Source organism: Sciurus vulgaris, assembly GCF_902686455.1.
Source record: "Sciurus vulgaris genome assembly, chromosome: 13".
NCBI classification, from domain to species: domain Eukaryota; kingdom Metazoa; phylum Chordata; class Mammalia; order Rodentia; family Sciuridae; genus Sciurus; species Sciurus vulgaris.
The window spans coordinates 48,555,095-48,573,608 of record NC_136474.1 but is presented as its reverse complement, the minus strand read 5'-3'; the positions used below and the strand labels follow the sequence as shown (position 1 = coordinate 48,573,608).

The 18,514-nt window shown below is 35.6% G+C and overlaps 1 protein-coding gene across 1 annotated transcript in view; it reads right to left on the bottom strand.

Annotated features, from left to right (window-relative positions):
• The window catches only part of MIB1 (MIB E3 ubiquitin protein ligase 1), a 132,334-nt gene that overhangs the window by 99,754 nt on the left and 14,066 nt on the right, over positions 1-18,514 (bottom strand). The window contains exons 2-4 of the mRNA XM_079108293.1: positions 12,426-12,597; positions 9,377-9,506; positions 2,183-2,287 (exon numbers count right to left, since the gene is read on the bottom strand). Of these exons, the coding sequence (XP_078964419.1) occupies positions 2,183-2,287; positions 9,377-9,506; positions 12,426-12,597 (407 nt within the window). The remainder of the gene's footprint in view (positions 1-2,182; positions 2,288-9,376; positions 9,507-12,425; positions 12,598-18,514) is intronic.

Below are 18,514 nucleotides of genomic sequence, written 5' to 3'. Positions count from 1 at the left end.
TTATTAAGCAACCTGAATGGGGAAGCACCTGAGGTATAATAAAAAAAATACAGCATGAATGGACACAGTATAATGAATTCAATTATAATGCAAATTTTAGTAAGTATAGAAAATGTGGACTTAGAAGAGATAAGTCCTGGGGGTTACTATGAAAATTTAGAAGCACATTTATATCTACAAGTACTAGCATATAGAGTAGGTGAACAGTATCTTACTCCAATAAAGAAAGGAAGCTCCTTTATATATATATAGCACCCCCATCCCCACACCCCATAAAACCCAACTCTTGTATAGCTTCTTTCACATGAGAACATTAAATGTCACTCAATCTTGGCCAAGGAGACATAGAGATCATATTGTTTTGTAGGGTTTTTTAATATTTTTTTAAGTTGTTGATGGATCTTTATTTATATGTGGTTCTGAGCACTTAACTCAGTGCCTCACACATGCTAAGCAAGAGCTCTATCACTAAGCCACAACCTCAGTCCATGAGACCATATTGTTTTAATGTAATACTTTAACACAGCAATTCCACTTCTAGGAATCTATCCTAAGGAAATATACCTATAATGTGCAAAGAAGTATATAAGGATGTTTACTGACACACTGCTAAAGCAGTAGCAGGAGGGAGCTACCTAACAACAGAAATCTCATTAGATAAATAATAGTATAACCATTTAAAGGAAATACTATTTTAGTCCTCAACCAATACTACCTAAATACCTGAGCACAAATAGCACAAAAGTTTCTGTCTGAATCTTAATTAATAATAAGCCAGACACCTACAAAAATTCACGACTTAAAAACTGGCAGAAGCATGAGGATAATGAAAAACTAGAAATGGATAATAGACTCAATGATAGAACTTGGCAAATAAAGTATCTGCATAAACTCACATGGCGAGCTTTGATATATAAATAGAATATACTAGGGGAATAATGGATATTTTTCTCCTTTCCTAATGAGAAATCCAAGGCAGTTAAGAAAAAATAAAACTTAATTCTTTGGTGCTGGGGCTATAGCTCAGTGGTAGTGCTCTTGCTTAGGGTTTGATTCCCAGCACACCACACACACACACACACACACACACACACACACAAAGAATTCTTTGAAGGGGAATACATTCAAATTTTAAAAAATGAAAAGCCAGGCATGGTGGCACACGCCTATAAACTTAAGTACTCAGGAGGCTCAGGCAGGAGGACTGCATGCTCAAGGCCAGACTGGGCAATTTAGTGAGGCCCAATCTCAAGATAAACTATAAATAGCTAGGGTGTAATCATGCCCCCGGGTTTAATCCCCACTAACAAAAGGAAAAAATGAAAAAAAAAAAAATATGAAAAGTATTAAAATTTCAGCATTATACTCTATAAAATTAAATAGCTAAGTCAATATCTGAACAAAGGTCCATGAACTGCAAAAATATAGGGTGATCCACTGAATAAAGATCCCTTATTCTCCTAAGCATTTAGGTAATTATAGGTGTTTCCCAGCTATTTCTAATTGTCAACTCTATACTTTTAAAAAATCCTTAAAAATAATTTCCACACCTACTATAACTAATACTTTTATCAGCTACAGAATACAAATGCACTATAAAACTTCATTCTAATCCTGTCTTCCAGGTCTATGCCAAAGATTGGTCTTTTAAAGATTATTTTAAATCTTTTTTGTATCAATCCCCATTAATACAAGAGAAATCTTTTTGATAAATTTTAGATTTACATTAAGATAGGATCAATTGGGCTGGGGTTGTGGCTCAGTGGTAGAACAGTTACCTGGCATGTGTGAGGCACTGGGTTTGATTCTCAGCACCACAAATAAATAAATGAATAAAATAAAGGTTCAATGACAACTAAAAAAATATTTAAAAAAAAAAAAAAAAAAAAAAAAAGAAGGGATCAATCAGCTCTACATGATCAATATATAGTAAGATGCCCAAATATTTATTAAGGGCAAAACTCATATTTACTATTCAATAGTTTAGATAAACATAGTAAAAATGCAAATGTCTTACAAGTTTACTAAATTCTCACTTTACAGAATTCCTTCTTATTGCATGTTCATGATTCAGCTAACCATATTATAACAGAAGGTGATGAGAAAGAAGCACAACAAGGACTACTATTTCCATTCTTTTACCCTTCCAGCACTCCATCTGTTATAGAACTTCACTACTTACCATGCCCTCAAAACCAACTCGGTAGAGGTTCTTAGCACCATTATCCCAGAGAACATATGCTGCACTATGTGGGCTTGACGCACTCCAGTCTTGGATTTCCGTTACCTAACCAAAGTTTTTGAGAAAAAAACTTTTTAAAAGGGGTGATAAGACATTATTCTTTTAATTGTTATTTTTAAATCTTGAAAACTGTTTCCCCTATTGACTATATAACACGATCATAAAAAATATTTATTTGCTAGGGCTGGGGAGATAGCTCAGTCGGTAGAGTGCTTGCCTTGCAAGCACAAGGCCCTAGGTTTGATCCCCAGCACTGCAAAAAAAAAAAAAAAAAAAAAACTTATTTGCTAAATATATTACTTCTATTAAGATATTAAAAACATTTTTCCAGAATTATACGGTAATTTCTTTAACTGATGTAGAAATTTTAAGTTGGAGTTGTACTGATTATAGTAATAGATTATCAAACAATAATTTGATGAAAAATTTAAAATTTTTACATTATTAAGAGGTTTCTTTTAAGAACAATATATTCTTTTACGGCAATTACTCAACACAAAATCTTAAATCTTGATAAAATATCCAAAATCTTAAATCTTTGACAAAATATCCATCATGATCCTGTTCTCTGGTTAGCTAAAAATTGACAAGCATAAAGTTCTAAAAGAGCCTCAGCAGCAATGTTAAAAAAAGGACTTGAGTTGCTTCTTTCTGCAGCAGTATCCTTCAGCTGACCCAAATAAGCAAGCCAACAAAGGTAGAATAAAGTCCCTTCAATGAAAACCCAGATACCACTTTAAGCCCCCCAATACAAACAAACTGATTCTTAAACTTACTTCATTAAAATACAAACACACAGGGGTTGCCAATTGCTTATGGGCCTAGAATCAAGTACACAAAAAATGATATAGAGCAAGCACCAAACTTGGGCATTCTCAAGTATATCAGTCTACGTAGGCGGTTGTATACCCACAATTCAGGCTACTTTTCTCCATTTTGATACAAATAGCCACCTTACCTAAACTTAAAAACAAACCATTACTTTTTTTTCTTCGAGGCTGGGAATCAAACCCTTACCATCCTTAAATAAAATATATAATGACCTTTCTTTTTTGTCTGGTACTAAAGAAATATATAGTTTTGGCCAGGCACAGTGACTGGCACATGCCTGTTAATCCCAGCTGCTCAGGGCGCTAAAACAGAAGGATTGCAAGTTTGAGGCCAGCCTGAACAACTTAGTAAAATCCAGTCTCAAAAAAAAATATAAAAAGATCTGAGAATGTAGTTCAGTGTAGAGCACCCCTGAGTTCAATTATGAATACCACAAGAAAAGGAACAAGGGAAGTGAAGGGAGAAAAAGAAAAATTATTTTGTAAACTGGGTATTTAGTAGTACTTTTGTAGAAATAAAAATGTTTTATGTTTAAAATCTAATGAGTCATTTGATAAACTTTTTAAATTGTTAGTGAGATCATTTATTCTTTCAGAGTTTAAAATACATTACAGATGATTAAAATGCAGCATATGTAGGGGCCGAGGATGTAGTGCAGTGGTAGAGCGCTTGCTTAGCATGCATGAGACCATGGGTTCAATATGCATATAATGTGACTGTATAGAGGGAATAGAGGGGTGGGAGGGGTCGGGGGGAAGGAAAAAAAAATAACGGAATGAATCAAACAACATTATCCTATGTAAATTTATGATTACACAAATGGTATGCCTTGACTCCATGTACAGAGAAACAACATGTATTCCATTTGTTTACAATTAAAAAAATGCATATAATGTAAACTTTAAAGAAAAAAAAAAAAAACAAGAAATTGATACCCACGTAATTATTACACAGTCTAAGGGGGAAAAAATATCACGGGTACTTTTATTTTCTTGGGTTTTCTTTTTTAGAATTTTTTTTTATTTTTAGTTATAGATGGACATAATACCTTTATTTTATTTTTTTATTTTTTTATTGTGATGCTGAGGATCCAACCCAGTGCCTCCCATGTGCTAGGCAAGCACTTTCCCGCTGAGCCACAACCACAACCCTCATCAGTACTTTTCATGTCTTCTTTGTAAATCTCAACAATTCCACCAATTCCACTCTCTTGCCCCGCAACATCCATCCTTAAGAGTCCATCATTGCCTTGCTTTACTTCATGATTCTGCTTTGCTTCCTGATTTTGCTCAATTAACCATTAAATAATCCTTCATAGTAATGCTTCGTGAAATGTGCAATCTTTAGCAAAAAAAAAAAATTTTCCTTCTATTATAGTAAGATTCTACTTCATTATTTTTAAAAAATGTGCTTTCTTAAATAAGTCTGAGTTTTTTATAGAAGGGACAAAAAAATTATTTGACTAGCTTAAAAACAAAAACAATTCTTATTTTAATCAAATTTCAAATTAGTTGGGATGTATGCAAGTTCATTAGTCAATTCTGAATCATTAAATGAAATTCTTTCATTAGTTAATAGTTGATGTGACTTATTACTGACAGAGAACAAGCTGAAGGCATCAAAAAAAAAAAAAACTAGCTATTTTTTACTTCCCATTTCTGATTAAGAAATACATACAGGGGACTGGGGATGTAGCTCAGTGGGTAGAGTGCTTGCCTCGCATGCACAAGGCCCTGGGTTTAATCCCCAGCACCGAAAAAAAAAAAAAAATACATACAGGATGTCTGCTAAAATCATTATAAGGTTGCTGAGAAACTCTATAAAGAATTAATCCAACATTACTACTAAATAAAGATAATCAAACTTTATATGCCCACAATATGATGCAACAGAAAATACATAGTATGGTTGTGAATTACACATGCCAAAATAAAACTGGACCCAAATCTACTTAAGTCTCTAGATCTAATAATTAATTTATATAGGAAATACAAGAATTCAAAGAACATAACATAAATAATCAATCAATCAAATATAAAGAACTTCTTTCTTAAAACAAATAAATGGTACTTATTTTTAAAAGGCTGATAATTGTTAAAGTTAGGTGGTAAATGTATGAGAATTAGTTATACTATTCTTTTCTACTCTGATATATGAGATTTTCCATAAAAAGTGTTTTAAAAAGAAATATGATCTTATGTACCTATATGAAACACTTAATTGATACATATTCAAAAAGATCTAGAAAACAGGAGCTGGGGGTTGTGGCTCAGGTAGAGTGTTTGCCTAGCATGTGTGAGGAACTGGGTTCAATACTCAGAACAACATAAAAATAAATAAAATGAAGGCATCGTGTCCACCCACAACAACAAAAAAAATTTTTTTAAAAATCTATAAAACAAAAATTGCCTTAAAGTATTAACATGGGTAGAAGTATTTAAGAACACCTTTAAAAATAATCAATAGGGTTTCAGGTTTAGTTCATTGGCAGAGTATCTGATTAACAAGTGTGAGGACCTAGGTTCAATCCCCAGCACTGTAAAAACAAAACAAAAACACAAAATTAGTAAGTGGTATAAAGCAGGCAATTGGGATACAACTGTCAGTACTGAAAAGAATGGTTAAATTAATGATTTTCATTCACATACACAGGCAAGAAAAGTCAGACCATAAAAATAAAAATTGGTCTTCAAACATAAAATATATGAAATATATAACATATAAAAATATACCTAAACGATGTTGCCCAGAAGGTTGTTTTTTTTTTTTTTTTTTTTTTTTTTGGTACAGGGGATTGAACTCAGGGGCACTCAACCACTGAGCCACATCCCCAGTCCTATTTTGTATTTTATTTAGAGATAGGGTCTCACTGGGTTGCTTAGCACCTCACCATTGCTGAGGCTGGCTTTGAACTCACAATCCTCCTGCCTCAGGTCCCCAGCTGCTGGGATTACAGGCTTGCACCACTGCGCCCAGCAAGATTTTTTATTATATGAAGCTCCCTTACTCAAGAGTCACATGTGCAAGATGGTTTCAGTTATTTTTCCTCATTTTGTTCTTAAAATACAACGTGTTAAATCATAACAAACCAAAAATGTAATACTGATGACTCAAAACCTCAAAAATGACTTATTTTTTATCCCCTCCCAAAAAGTGCCAACTTAGCAAATCCTAAAACTTTATGTGGTTTCAAACGTTAACAGCAACTGCCTTCGAAAGCCAATTTAAAAAAAAAAAAAAAATGATTTCCAATTCCCTGGCCACACAATTAAGTGTGGGGAAGACTACAAGTCACTTTTCAGGAAAAAAAGCATTAAAAATTTAATTCTCATGCAGTCTTTCCAAAAGAAGTTACTCTTTGTGTGCTCTACCAAAACAGACAGCAAGCTAAATAAAATGATATAATAGGGGTATAAGGAAACAAAAGATGCAGCCAGGAAAAGGGCAAAGCATTCACTGTAGGATATCAAAGGGAGGATCCGAGATGACTGCTGGGCACCAGGCATAAAGGTAACACATCCATCCAGATTGTAGCCACATCCAGACAAGCTGAAGGCTTTTACTATCAAGAGTTCCACTGCCACTATATCACTGACCTAAGAATACAATGCCCAAGTGAGCCTTATCCACATCTCAAGTGCACTTGGCTTATTAGGACTGTGCAATGACATTCCCACTTGTCACCATTCCCTAAGGAATGAAGTCTCACACCTACACCACTCTTCACCCTCTGGTGAATATTCTGCTTTAACCTACACCTATAGCTCAGATGGGTTATAGTAAGAAGTAGAAGCAAAAAATACATAGCAACCCATCCTCTTTGAAAATATTCCTGCCTGATTCCCAGCACCTAGTCCTTCTTTGCTGCCTGATGTTCTGACTATATTGAGCACTATGTTCCCAGAACTCATGAATGGCTTTGCCCACTGACTGCCCCAGAAGGGCTCTCTTATAACTCCCAGCAACACTGAGGCAAAATAGGTTATGAAGACTCTAATCAGTTCATATTCTCCTGGGAGCCTTCATCTAAAAGGAGCAGTTCTGTCCTGTTCTTACTACAGTTAGATTTGTGCTTGCTACTTGGTTTTTCAAAATTCAAATACCTGTAAGGTACAACACAAAATGAAAAAGAGAAAGAAAAACAAGAGAATGATGAACACCAATTAAGGATATTGGTTACCTTAAGAGAGGGGTGCTGTAAATGGGATAAGACTTTTAAAAGTATTTATTCTACTTCTTAATCTGTATATTGAGGACAAAAGTCTTCATTTAACACTATTCCTTAAGCTTTTACGTACATTTTATACATTCTTTGGTATAAAGTGATACATGACTGTTATGAATATGATACAGGCTGTTCACCACCAAGGTGCCTTGCTCAGAAGGAGTGCAGAAAGGGGCTCATGTCCACCAGAGCTTCATTTGCTAGGACTTATGTACTGGGATAGGGCTGTACCTGTCCCCACCCAAAAGGGATGCCTTACCTCTACCACCAACTTGCCAAGCATGTCTCCTTGGCAATCCACCCATCCAAAAGTCAAGCCTTTTCCAAATTCACACTGCTCTATTATTCTTTTAAAAGTAATACTCTTCTCAAACTTGAGTGTGTATACAAATTACCTAGGGATCTTGTTTAAATGCTGACCCTGGTTTAGAAAGTCTAAGAAACACATATATTATAATTAGCTATCACATTTCTAACAAGCTGTGACACTAATGCTGCTGTCCACACACCATACTACATTCATAAGAATTTAGAATGTTTTATTTCTCTCACTCCTAACTAGAATATAAACTTAAGGCAGGTAGAATTTTGCTTATTACTGTAGCCTTGGTGGCTTCCAACAGAACCCCGCACCATCATAAATACTCAATAGTTTCTTAAATAAAAAGTGTTTCCCTAATAAAAATAAAATACATCTAACTTCCAAGTATTACAAAGACATTACTATTTAAAGTTAAACAAATAAAACTACTCTGAATTTAGAAAATTATTTGAAAAAAATGTTTAAGAATCTGAAATTCATAAGTATGTACAAAGCACCAAGTCTGTACAAAAGAGGCTTTCAAGTTCCTGTGAAGTTTCTCAGGAAAGTCTTTAAAATCATTCTTCAATGCTAAAAACAATTTTTTCAAAAAGGTAACAATGGAACTGATGTGATTGACATGTAAGTCTCAAATGTGAAATGCTACTCATCTTGTATATCTAGCATAACACAGAACATTCTCAGTATCTGTTAACTAAATGGAATCAATGAATTAATATCAGACAAAGGAACATGAGATCCAAAATACATACAACCAACAACTCACTCACCCAAACATCTCTAGTATTCCACCCCAGCTGAACAAGTCATACAAAAAACTCCCTTCAGAATAACTGCAATGACTGACCCCCAGGCAGCCTTCCTTCTTCTGTGACCTGAGAAGGGTAACAGAAGCCAGTAGAGGGGATAACCAAGTAGTTGCCTAATGGCTGGGGTGTAGCTCAGTGGTAGACTGCTTGCATAACATGGCCAGGCCTTCGATGCCTAGCCAATTTCTTTCTTTTTTTTTCTTTTTTAAAGAAAAAAGGAGCCACCTATTGCCCCTCGGAAACAACCCTTTGAGGGAATGGACTATAACACACTTCTTTTTTTCTCTCCCATCCCTCCCTCCCCTTCCTTTCATTCATTCTTTCTCTCTCCCCCTCACTTTCTCCCTCCCTCCCTGCCTGCCCCTCTCTCTTTCCAGTGCTAGAGATCAAATCCAGGGCCTCACACATGCTAGACACTGAGCTGCACCCCCAGTCTCTCAAATGAAATTTTAACAACAAGGAAGTCAAGAGCATGAGATCCCCTTAGGGAGGATGGCCCCAAACAGGATGTTCAGAAAGGCATTCTGGGCCATAAAATAGAACATGAAGCCTCAGAGAAAAAGGTAAAACCTATCTGGGCAGAATCCCAACAATTCGGGAAGACTGCAAGTTAGAGGTCAGCCTCAGTCACTTAGCAAGACCCTGAGCAACTTTGTGATACCCTGTCTCAAAATAAAAAATAAAAGGGCCAAGTATGTAGCTCAGCAGTAGAGCATCTCTGGGTTCAATTCCCAGTACCAAAATAATAACAATGATAATAAACAGTGGTCTGCCATAAAGAAAATAAATAAATAAAAGATAAAACCTATCTAACAACCTTCTCAAGGAATACCAACACTTACAAAAGAGCAGGAACAATCTGTTCTCTTCCAGAAAAAGAAGAAATGATTTTAAAAGTTGTTACTGAATAGTCTAGAATGCATAATGAATTAAGAAAAATGCTGTACCTTTCCCCTACGCCCATTTCCTCCATCTTGATCTTCCCACTGCCAGTCCACTCCTCGTACCACTCTGGCACCTGCAAAGATTCCTCTGGCTGTAATCTTCTTAGATTTTCTACGAGACTCTAACAAAACCCTAAAAACAAAGGTATTTAATTAAATTTATATAGAAATGGGTACTAATTGATGCATAGAAGGACTTACACAGGTATAAAGTGTATCACATTCCTTAAGAGAAAAATAACACTATATTATCTATTTTACAAATGAGGAAATGTGAGTCTCAAAGAAGCTAAATAATTTGCCCAAGGATACAAAAGTTAAAAGGAAATGGAATCAAAATATGAACCCAGTATAATCACTTCTGGGTATCACTATAGTCTTCACTGTTTTACAGGTGGCAAATAGATTCCTCTACAGCTACCGCCCAAATAATATAAATGAAGGCCTAAGAAAGGCAGCACTATAGTGATAAATGGTAAACAGCTCTTGGCCTCAGACTTCACAAGACAACAATTGATGGCAGAACTCTGGTCAACTCACTAGTCAACTTTTAGTTAACCCAATGTCTAAAGGGTACACCTCTGCTTCAGTCACTGTTGCCAAGAACAAATGTTAAGCCCAGTACTGACAGTCTTCTGGGCATGTGTGTGTTTTAATAATCCATAAAAGGTTAGCAACATTTTAAAAATTTGAGTGTATACCAGCAAAAAACATCTGTGACCTGGATTTGACCTACATTATACTGTCTCCAAAGTAGTGTATACTTATAGAACTATGATTATAGACTTTGAAAAAGATTTTGCACTCTACTACCTGGACCAGCTTGTTTCTCTAAGGCCATCTACCCCTTATTCTTCTATACCTTTCTCATCCATACACTCAGAAAAGTTCAGGGATTTTTTGTTTTGTTTATATAATTTTATGTAATTTTCCTATTTCTGGAATGCCTTTATTATTTCTTATTTTTAATTGTAAGCAAAAGACAAAAATAACTTGTTCAGAATTACTCAGTTAATAAAGGACAGAACCACAGTGATTTGTACTGGAAAGGTTTGACTGAAAAACTGATTTACTGCCAGGCCAGGTGGCGCACACATAAAATTTCAGTGACTCAGAAGGCTGAGGCAGAAGGATCACAAGTTCAAGGTCAGCCTCAGCAAATTAGTAAAGCACTAAGCAATTTAGACAGATCATGCATTAAAATTTTTTAAAAACAGGGAGGGGCTGGAGATGTAACTCAGGGGTAAAGTGCCCCTGGGTTCAATCACCAGTAACCCCCACAAAAATAAAAAACATCAATTTATCTATTCCTTCTTCTAGCTCTCTTTCTATCATTGGCTGTGTTCTTGCTCCTATGCATTAACTGTAACTACATAAGAAGATTCCATCACTATTAATACTCTACACATTGCTCCTAAAATATCTAATACATATCTCTACCACAGTCTAAAATAACATGTGATAATTATTGTTGATTCATTGTTTCCTTTAAATTGTGAACTCCTCAAAAATATTGCATCTTGACCACACTGTTCTGCTATCCACCCAGGCTTTGTTAAGTGCTCCTAATCCAGATGATCCATTAGCAAATGATACAGCAGAGCAGTGGAAGAACAACGAAGCCCAAATCATAGAAACAGCTAGAGCATGCGGAGCATGGACTAGGCTATACGCCATGAATAATATTTAAATCGATCCAATCATCAAGTATGCATCACTTCTCCTGTTCTGCCAAGACTTCTTCCTTTTTTGGTTGCATTTAATGGATATATTCTTAATAGAAACATTAAAGAATAAAAGCCCAGACATCTTCAGTCCTTTGGTGATTAAATGCACATTAGCAAATCTATGTCTTGTCCTGATTTACTGTTATAAAGCATGAGCCGAGGCTAGAAGTATCATCTTGATTGTTGTGAACATTTAAAAGTAGTGGCATGGTTTAAATATAAAGCACTGTGAATGAAGGCAGTTGTCAGTGTTAGCTGCCAGGGGTATGGTGTTCATTTTATGGTTGGTTTGTTTGTTTTCCTTGTTGTTGTTTTTTTTTTTATTTTCAGGGGAAAGGGAATTTTATTTTAATTTTATGGGTTCCTTTCTTCCCCCTTTATGGTGATCTAACTGTACTGGTTAAAAGGAGCTAACCAGTTCTTTAGAATACTTTCTCTAGCCAAGTCTAATTTTATTTAGACTCTGTAGATAAACAAACTTGATTGCTTAAATCAAAATGAGAACATTAAACAAACATCACAACCCTCACTAATAACACCATGACTCTGCTGTCAGGTATAGATTCTCCTCTTCTAAAAAAGAAAAATCTTATTTTTATATCTCATTTTATATGGCTTGTCTGTAAACTTCTATAAATCTTATGTTTTAGTAAAGTATTTTTTGTTATTCTAAAAAAAAAAAAATTCTGCATCTTATTTATGTTCAAATCTTCACAAAAACAGTAGTTGTCATGTGGTCTTAATATGTGCCTGATTACTCAATCCATGGGCCCCAGGGCAATTAGAATAGAAAGAAGACAAGAATGGAGGAAGGATGGATTGTATAGAAGAAAATGAGGAGTGGGGAGGGGAGGGGGAAAGGAAAAATAACAGAATGAGACAAACATCATTCATTATCCTATGTACATGTATGATTAAGCAAATGGTATGACTCTACTTGGTGTATAACCAGAAAAATCAAAGTTGTACCCCATTTGTGTACAATGAATCTAAAAAAAAAAAAACAGGATAGAAAGCATAGTGAGAAAAAAATAATCAACCTCTCTTGGATTGCCTTTGAATTTCCAAATACTGGATGATGCCAAGTATCTATGCTAGAAGATGAACTGCTCAGATTATCTCAGAAAAAATAAACACTTCCATCTTCCTAGAGTCGTCCTCTTACTTTTCAGCAAACCCAGTCCATGTCTACCCATGTCCATGTTATATGCTACCTACTGATATTAAATCAGCTGTCAGAAGTTATTTTCTAATCCTATTTTTAAGGCTGACTAGTAGTCACAACAAGGAGACACAACTGAAAAAAAAAAAATTGTTTCCCCTACCGTTCACTTCCTGGTGTAGTAATTCTATAAAAGCGATGCCTTAAATGGTGTTTATCTCCATGATAACAAACTGTGCACAAATCATAATTTGTACATTCTGCACATTTCCATCGAATGCCAATGATTGGTTGCTGGCGGCAGGTGTCACACATAGTTCCATCATGCTTGATGCCTATTGAAATAAAGATACATGCTTACATTATTGATAAATATGTATTTGCATATCATTCCCAAGAGGAAAAAAATAATAGTACATCATTTTACAAGGTATTTAATCAAGTAAGGAGAAATTCCACTTACACCACATAGTTTCAAGATAAAGAGATCTAAAATATTTTAATTTAATTATAATACCAATTACAAACTAAACATGTTCTCTCCTTTTCCATTCATTAGGAAGAACACAAACCAGGGTTCAATTCCCAAGACTATGGAAAAACAAAATAAGGATCCCAATTTCTACAGTAAAACTTACTTTCCTCTGATCCATAAACTGAAACTTAGATTCAATGTAGAGAAAAAAGGAAGAATCTTTAATGACTATGTAGATAGTATAGACTACAAAACTCAAAAAACAATCTTTGGAAGAATCTCAAACTGTTCTCCAGATAAACAATTACCCCAAAAGAAAAGACAATCTCATCTTCATGATATGGAAACTATCAGTTTAAACATTTACCCATAGGGGATTTTCTTTTCCTCATAAACAACAAATTCTAGAAAATAATTATCAAGTTTCCCTGCTTAAGGGAAAACAATACACCATGATATGGGATCTTCCTCCAAAAGGAAAAAGAAACACTTGGTAAAATGACTTCCACTAAAACTGTTCACACAGATGGACGAGACAGATGTTAAAACTATTAAAAGATCCCTATACAGTAATGAAAATAACTTTCATTAGGGTAATAGAATTGGGGGTAATATTCCTTTACTATTTAGTAATATTAATACCATTTGTTCATAAATTAAAACTAGAATTTTTTTAAACACTATGTGGCTTTTGAACCTCATTATCACCACTTTATAAACACATCCCAGATGGTCAAGCTCAAGGCTATATTACAAATACAACAGTGACACTCTACTAGATTAAAGTTCTGGTTCTGTCAATAACTGTTGGCATCAGATCTGCTATTTTGCTGCCGCCATTATTCTGCTCCCCCACACCACTTTACAACCCAGATTGTTAGCCTGTGAACTCCCTAGCCAGTAATCAGTCCAGATTGTTAGCCCTGCAAACCTCCTCGCCAACTATTGGTCCGTTGTTACTGGTCCATTGCAAAATTCCACTACTTAATAGTTCCCCTCCCATTTTCTCTCTCTCCTCCTGGCTTTCACTCTCTCCTCTGCGTGCTCTCTCTCGCTCTTACGCTCTCTCTTTCTCTCTCTCTCTCTCTCTCTCTCTCTCTCTCTCTCTCTCTCTCTCTCTCTCCCCCTGCAGGAAGACACTCTGCCTGTTCGCTTAATAAAATTTCTTACATGAGTTCCCATGTCTGGAGTGGTTTCTGGGTATTTGATACCCCTGAAGAAGACACTATAACTGAAGTACCTACATATAAAATAATGATATTTATTTCAAAATAACTGCAGATGGATAGTGGGAAACTAAGGTGAGATTTAGATGAAAGATTAACCATGCTAAGTTGGGTAATGAGTGCATGGAGACTCATTATATTATTCTCTATTTTGTCTAAGTTGAGGTCTTTTCAATAAATAAAAGAAAGGAGCCCTTTTCACTCCCGTACAACCTTGGTCCCCCTTGGAGAAGGTAATATGTTCCTTAATAGTGAAGCAATATGTCCTAAAAATCAAAATAAAGTGTGTTGTACATGCAGGAACTAGAGTACAAAAATAGTAATATTATTACTAAAGTCTTCAAGAATTAATACACTACTGCTACTTCCTAAAAAGAAGAAGGCAAAACCTACATTACTCATTTTATATATCCAGGTAAACAAAGGGCCAACTTGAATGTGAGACTGTGTTTGAGCTGAGGTTAAGAGGATGGAGGTGGGGGTAGGAAGGAAGCAGGGAGAGGAGGAGGAAGGACAGTACAAGCTCTAAAAAGACTGAAAGGAAACTGGAGTCAGGCACATGGGTACATACCTATAATCCTAGTCACTTGGAATTACAAAGAAGATCAAAAGTTCAAGGCCAGCCTGGGCAACTTAGTGAGACTGTTTAAAAAAAAATTTTTTTAATGTTTTTTTAGTTGTTCATGAACCTTTATTTTATTTATGTATATGTGGTGCTGAGAATCAAACCCAGTGCCTCACACATGCTAGGTAAGCACTCCACCACTGAGCTACAACCCCAGCCCCTCTGTCTCAAAATTTTAAGGGCTGAGAATATACCTCAGAGGTAGAGCACTTGCCTAGCATGGACAAGACCTAAATCCCCAGTATCACATCACCAGGAGGAAGAAGAAAGGAAAGAAAGAAAGCAGGAGAGCAATGCGTATTGGATTACAAAAGGGCAAAATATTCCACGTTTCATGCATAATCCTCTGCAGTCGCCTACCACATAAATGCCTGACTACAGGGACGGGGGTGTCCTTTACTCCTATTGGGGGAAGGCCCTCTACTACTTTCAAATTCACTCTTTCTGTCATGTGGAAAAAAGGAAGAAAGTGAAAATGACTGAAGAGTCAAGTTATAAGAAGTCTAAAGCATACCAGGTGAGACCATGGTGGTTTAAATTAGAATGGGGACAGCAAAAGTGGAGAGAAATGGTCAAGAGCTATTTAGGACTCAGTGACTGGATCAGAAGACAAAAGATAGAAGGTATAAATGAGAGCATAAATGAGATAATACAAGCTAAAACAAATACTAAGAGATATTTACAAATAGGCAATTAAGCAGCACATTAAACTGAAATCTAGAATTATTCTGCTTAAAAACAAGACGGAAAGTACCAAGGAAAAAAATGAATAAGAATATACTCATTAGGGTTGTGGGTGTAGCTCAGCATGTGTGAGGTTCTGGGTTTAATCTCCAGCACCAAAACAAACAAAAAATAAAACCTAGGTCCTCCATTGATAGAAATAGATACCCAAAAAACTAAATCAGAAAAAGAATGAGAAAAGTTTCATAGAAATGATGGATGAGCAAAGCCTTTCAAACAAAGGGAGATCATAGAAGAGCACAGTGTGTTTAATGAACCAAACAGTCTCATGTTTTAGCAGAAACGTGCAATATAATCAGAGATTTGGCTAGGAAATGACAAAAATCAAACACGATTTCTAACCTGCATATTCATATTGTTACATGAAATTGTAAATTTACAGGCACATACCTGTAGTCCAGCTACTAAGGAGGCTGACACAAGAGAATCACTTGAACCCAATATTTGAGAATAGCCTGGGCAACATAGCAAGACTCCATCTCAAATATTATATAAATATATACATATATAAATGGTAAAGGCATGTGATTTAAGACCCTCACTCTGTAAATTGCTAGGTACATATTTAAAATTGACTTAAACTACTCTAGGATCAATATTGTGAAGTATAAATTCAGAAAACACTTCCTTTCACATGAAGGCTATAGTGATAGAAAGGTGAACACACTTTGAAGGAATTTAAAGTAAAATGTAAATGTAAGCAATTATACTGTATTTAATTTTAATAAAGATTTATGAAATTTACTATTCATCTGCTTAAATAATTTAGTGCTCTAAATTATCACAATTCCACAATATTTATACAGAAATCAAAGAACTTAACAGGTTCTCAATTTCTTAGAAACAGCACATAAGAAGCAATTAGTCATGTGAAATTAAACCCATTTTAGCAAATTACCCACCTTCTCCATGGCTATTCTCTTATTACTATTTTATCTCGGTCTTTTCCCCATAGCCTATGGCTTCCTAGGAGTTGTACCAATCTTCTCAGTTCCTTTCAATTATTTTCAATCCAGAGCTACCAGGCAAAACAGTGCTCCATGCCAGCAGATTATGCACCACTTTTCATCAGTAAATGATGCCTTCTAGAGTGGGCGTTGTGGCTCTGTGGTAGAGCGCTTGCCTCGCATGTGTGAGGCACTGGGTTCATACCCCAGCATTACATTTTTTAAAAAATAAACAAAATAAAGGTATCGTGTCCATCTACAACTAAAAATTAAATAAAGACAGAAATACTACATTTGTCTCCTTAAAAAACATGATAATGATGATGACTTCTATATTATGGAAAATTAAATCTGACTATATCAATCATGAAATTATCATCACCATAGGCCCAAAAGAAACTATACCGAAGCTTAAATAAAATGTTCTTAAATTAAAAACCACAGACTTATAGATACACAATTCAAAGCTATAGACATTCACCAATATTATTTATTTTATATTTTTTATGTGGAGCTGAGATTCGAACCCAGTGCCTCACACATATGAGGCAAGCACTCTACCACTGAGCCACAACCCCAGCCCCCTTCTATCCTTCTATCTTTGTATCCTTTGTATCCTTCTATCTTTCAGAATATGGGGCTGGGCACAGAGGCACATGCCTGTAATCCTAGCAGCACAGGAGGCTGAGGCAGGAGAATCACAAGTTCAAGGACAGCCTCAAGAATTCAGAGGGACCCTGTCTCAAAATAAAAAACTAAAGAGGGTGGGCTGAGGTTGTGACTCAGTGGCAGAGCACTTGCCTAGCATGTGTGAGGCACTGAGTTTGAATCTCAGCACTGCATATAGATAAATATAATAAATGTCCATCAATAACTAAAAATATTTATTAAAATTTTTTTAAAAACTAAAAAGGGCTATGTATGTTACTCAGCGGTTAAGCACCCCTGAATTCAATCCCTAATACCAAAACAAAGAATATTAAGGGCCATCTTGGACAAGATGGCACCTGGCAGTGAGCCAAAGGGCACTGGCTACCAAAATAAGGAAGTACCCAAAAAGGCTACTTGCTTACTAGTTCCTTGGAGACTTATGACATGTTAATGCCAAGCTCAAGGATTGGCCATCTAATATCATGCCGCGCATGGACAGCTCGTGATTCATATAGTGTTATGCTGGCATTCCTCTGCACGCTCTCCTGCGTGACAGAAAGCTTTGCTATAATTGGCTGATAAGCTAGGAGCCTGGGGGAGGAGAAGGGGAGAGAGAAGAAGGAGGAAGATAGTGAGAGAACAAAGGAGACAGAGAAACAGGGAGGATGCAATAAATCTCGTCAAAGTGAAGATCAGTGATGTCTCCTTTCTCTGTGCCGGCTGAGTGTAACTTCTTCCCTTCTAGGGATATAAATGAATACAGAGAAAAAGGCTCGACTTTTTTTTTTTTTTTTGGGGGGCGGGGCTGGGGCTTGAACCTGGAACCTTGTTCATGCTAGACAAGTACTTTACCACTGAGTCACAACTCCAGCTTTAAAAAAAAAAAATTAAAGTACCCAAATAATCCACAAACTGGATTAAACATCCATATTCATTCATCCCTTAGGTTAGTAAAAATTTACTATATTTTGCTTTAAATCATTATGTAATCAATTCCATAGCATGTCCCTTTTGAACAATAATTCTGTAATTATTTCCTCAACTATTACTTCCAACAGAAACACAAAATTAAGTAAAAAATTGCTCTAGTTTGCAAAAAGATAAATGTCTAGGTAAATTCTGAAACCTATCAACAAACTAAGAACTATCATAACCGTTGGATGCAGAATTATTAAAATGGGTTTTGAATTTTCATAAAACTGCTATTTTTAAATATCAAGAATCACAATAGACTTTATATGTTTTAAAATTCACAGAATAGTGAAATAAACATATACCCCTGCTTTTATATATGCATTACACATAAACTATACTCCTAGAAAACAGAGTGTATGTTTAAAAGGGAGGCAATGTATGCCTGGTTGTATTTTCAAAGATGATCATGCTGATTTATAACCCATCCAATGTGCTTTTTTTTTAGGAGACACCAAATGACACCCCATCATCAACAGGTGGGTCCACTTCTCTCTCCACTGGACCTACGTAGACATTCCTAATTGCTTCAATCAATAGAGTGCAGAGGAAGTGACAGTATGTGACTTCTTAAAACTAATGAAAACTAATGCAGATGCCATTTATTTGTCC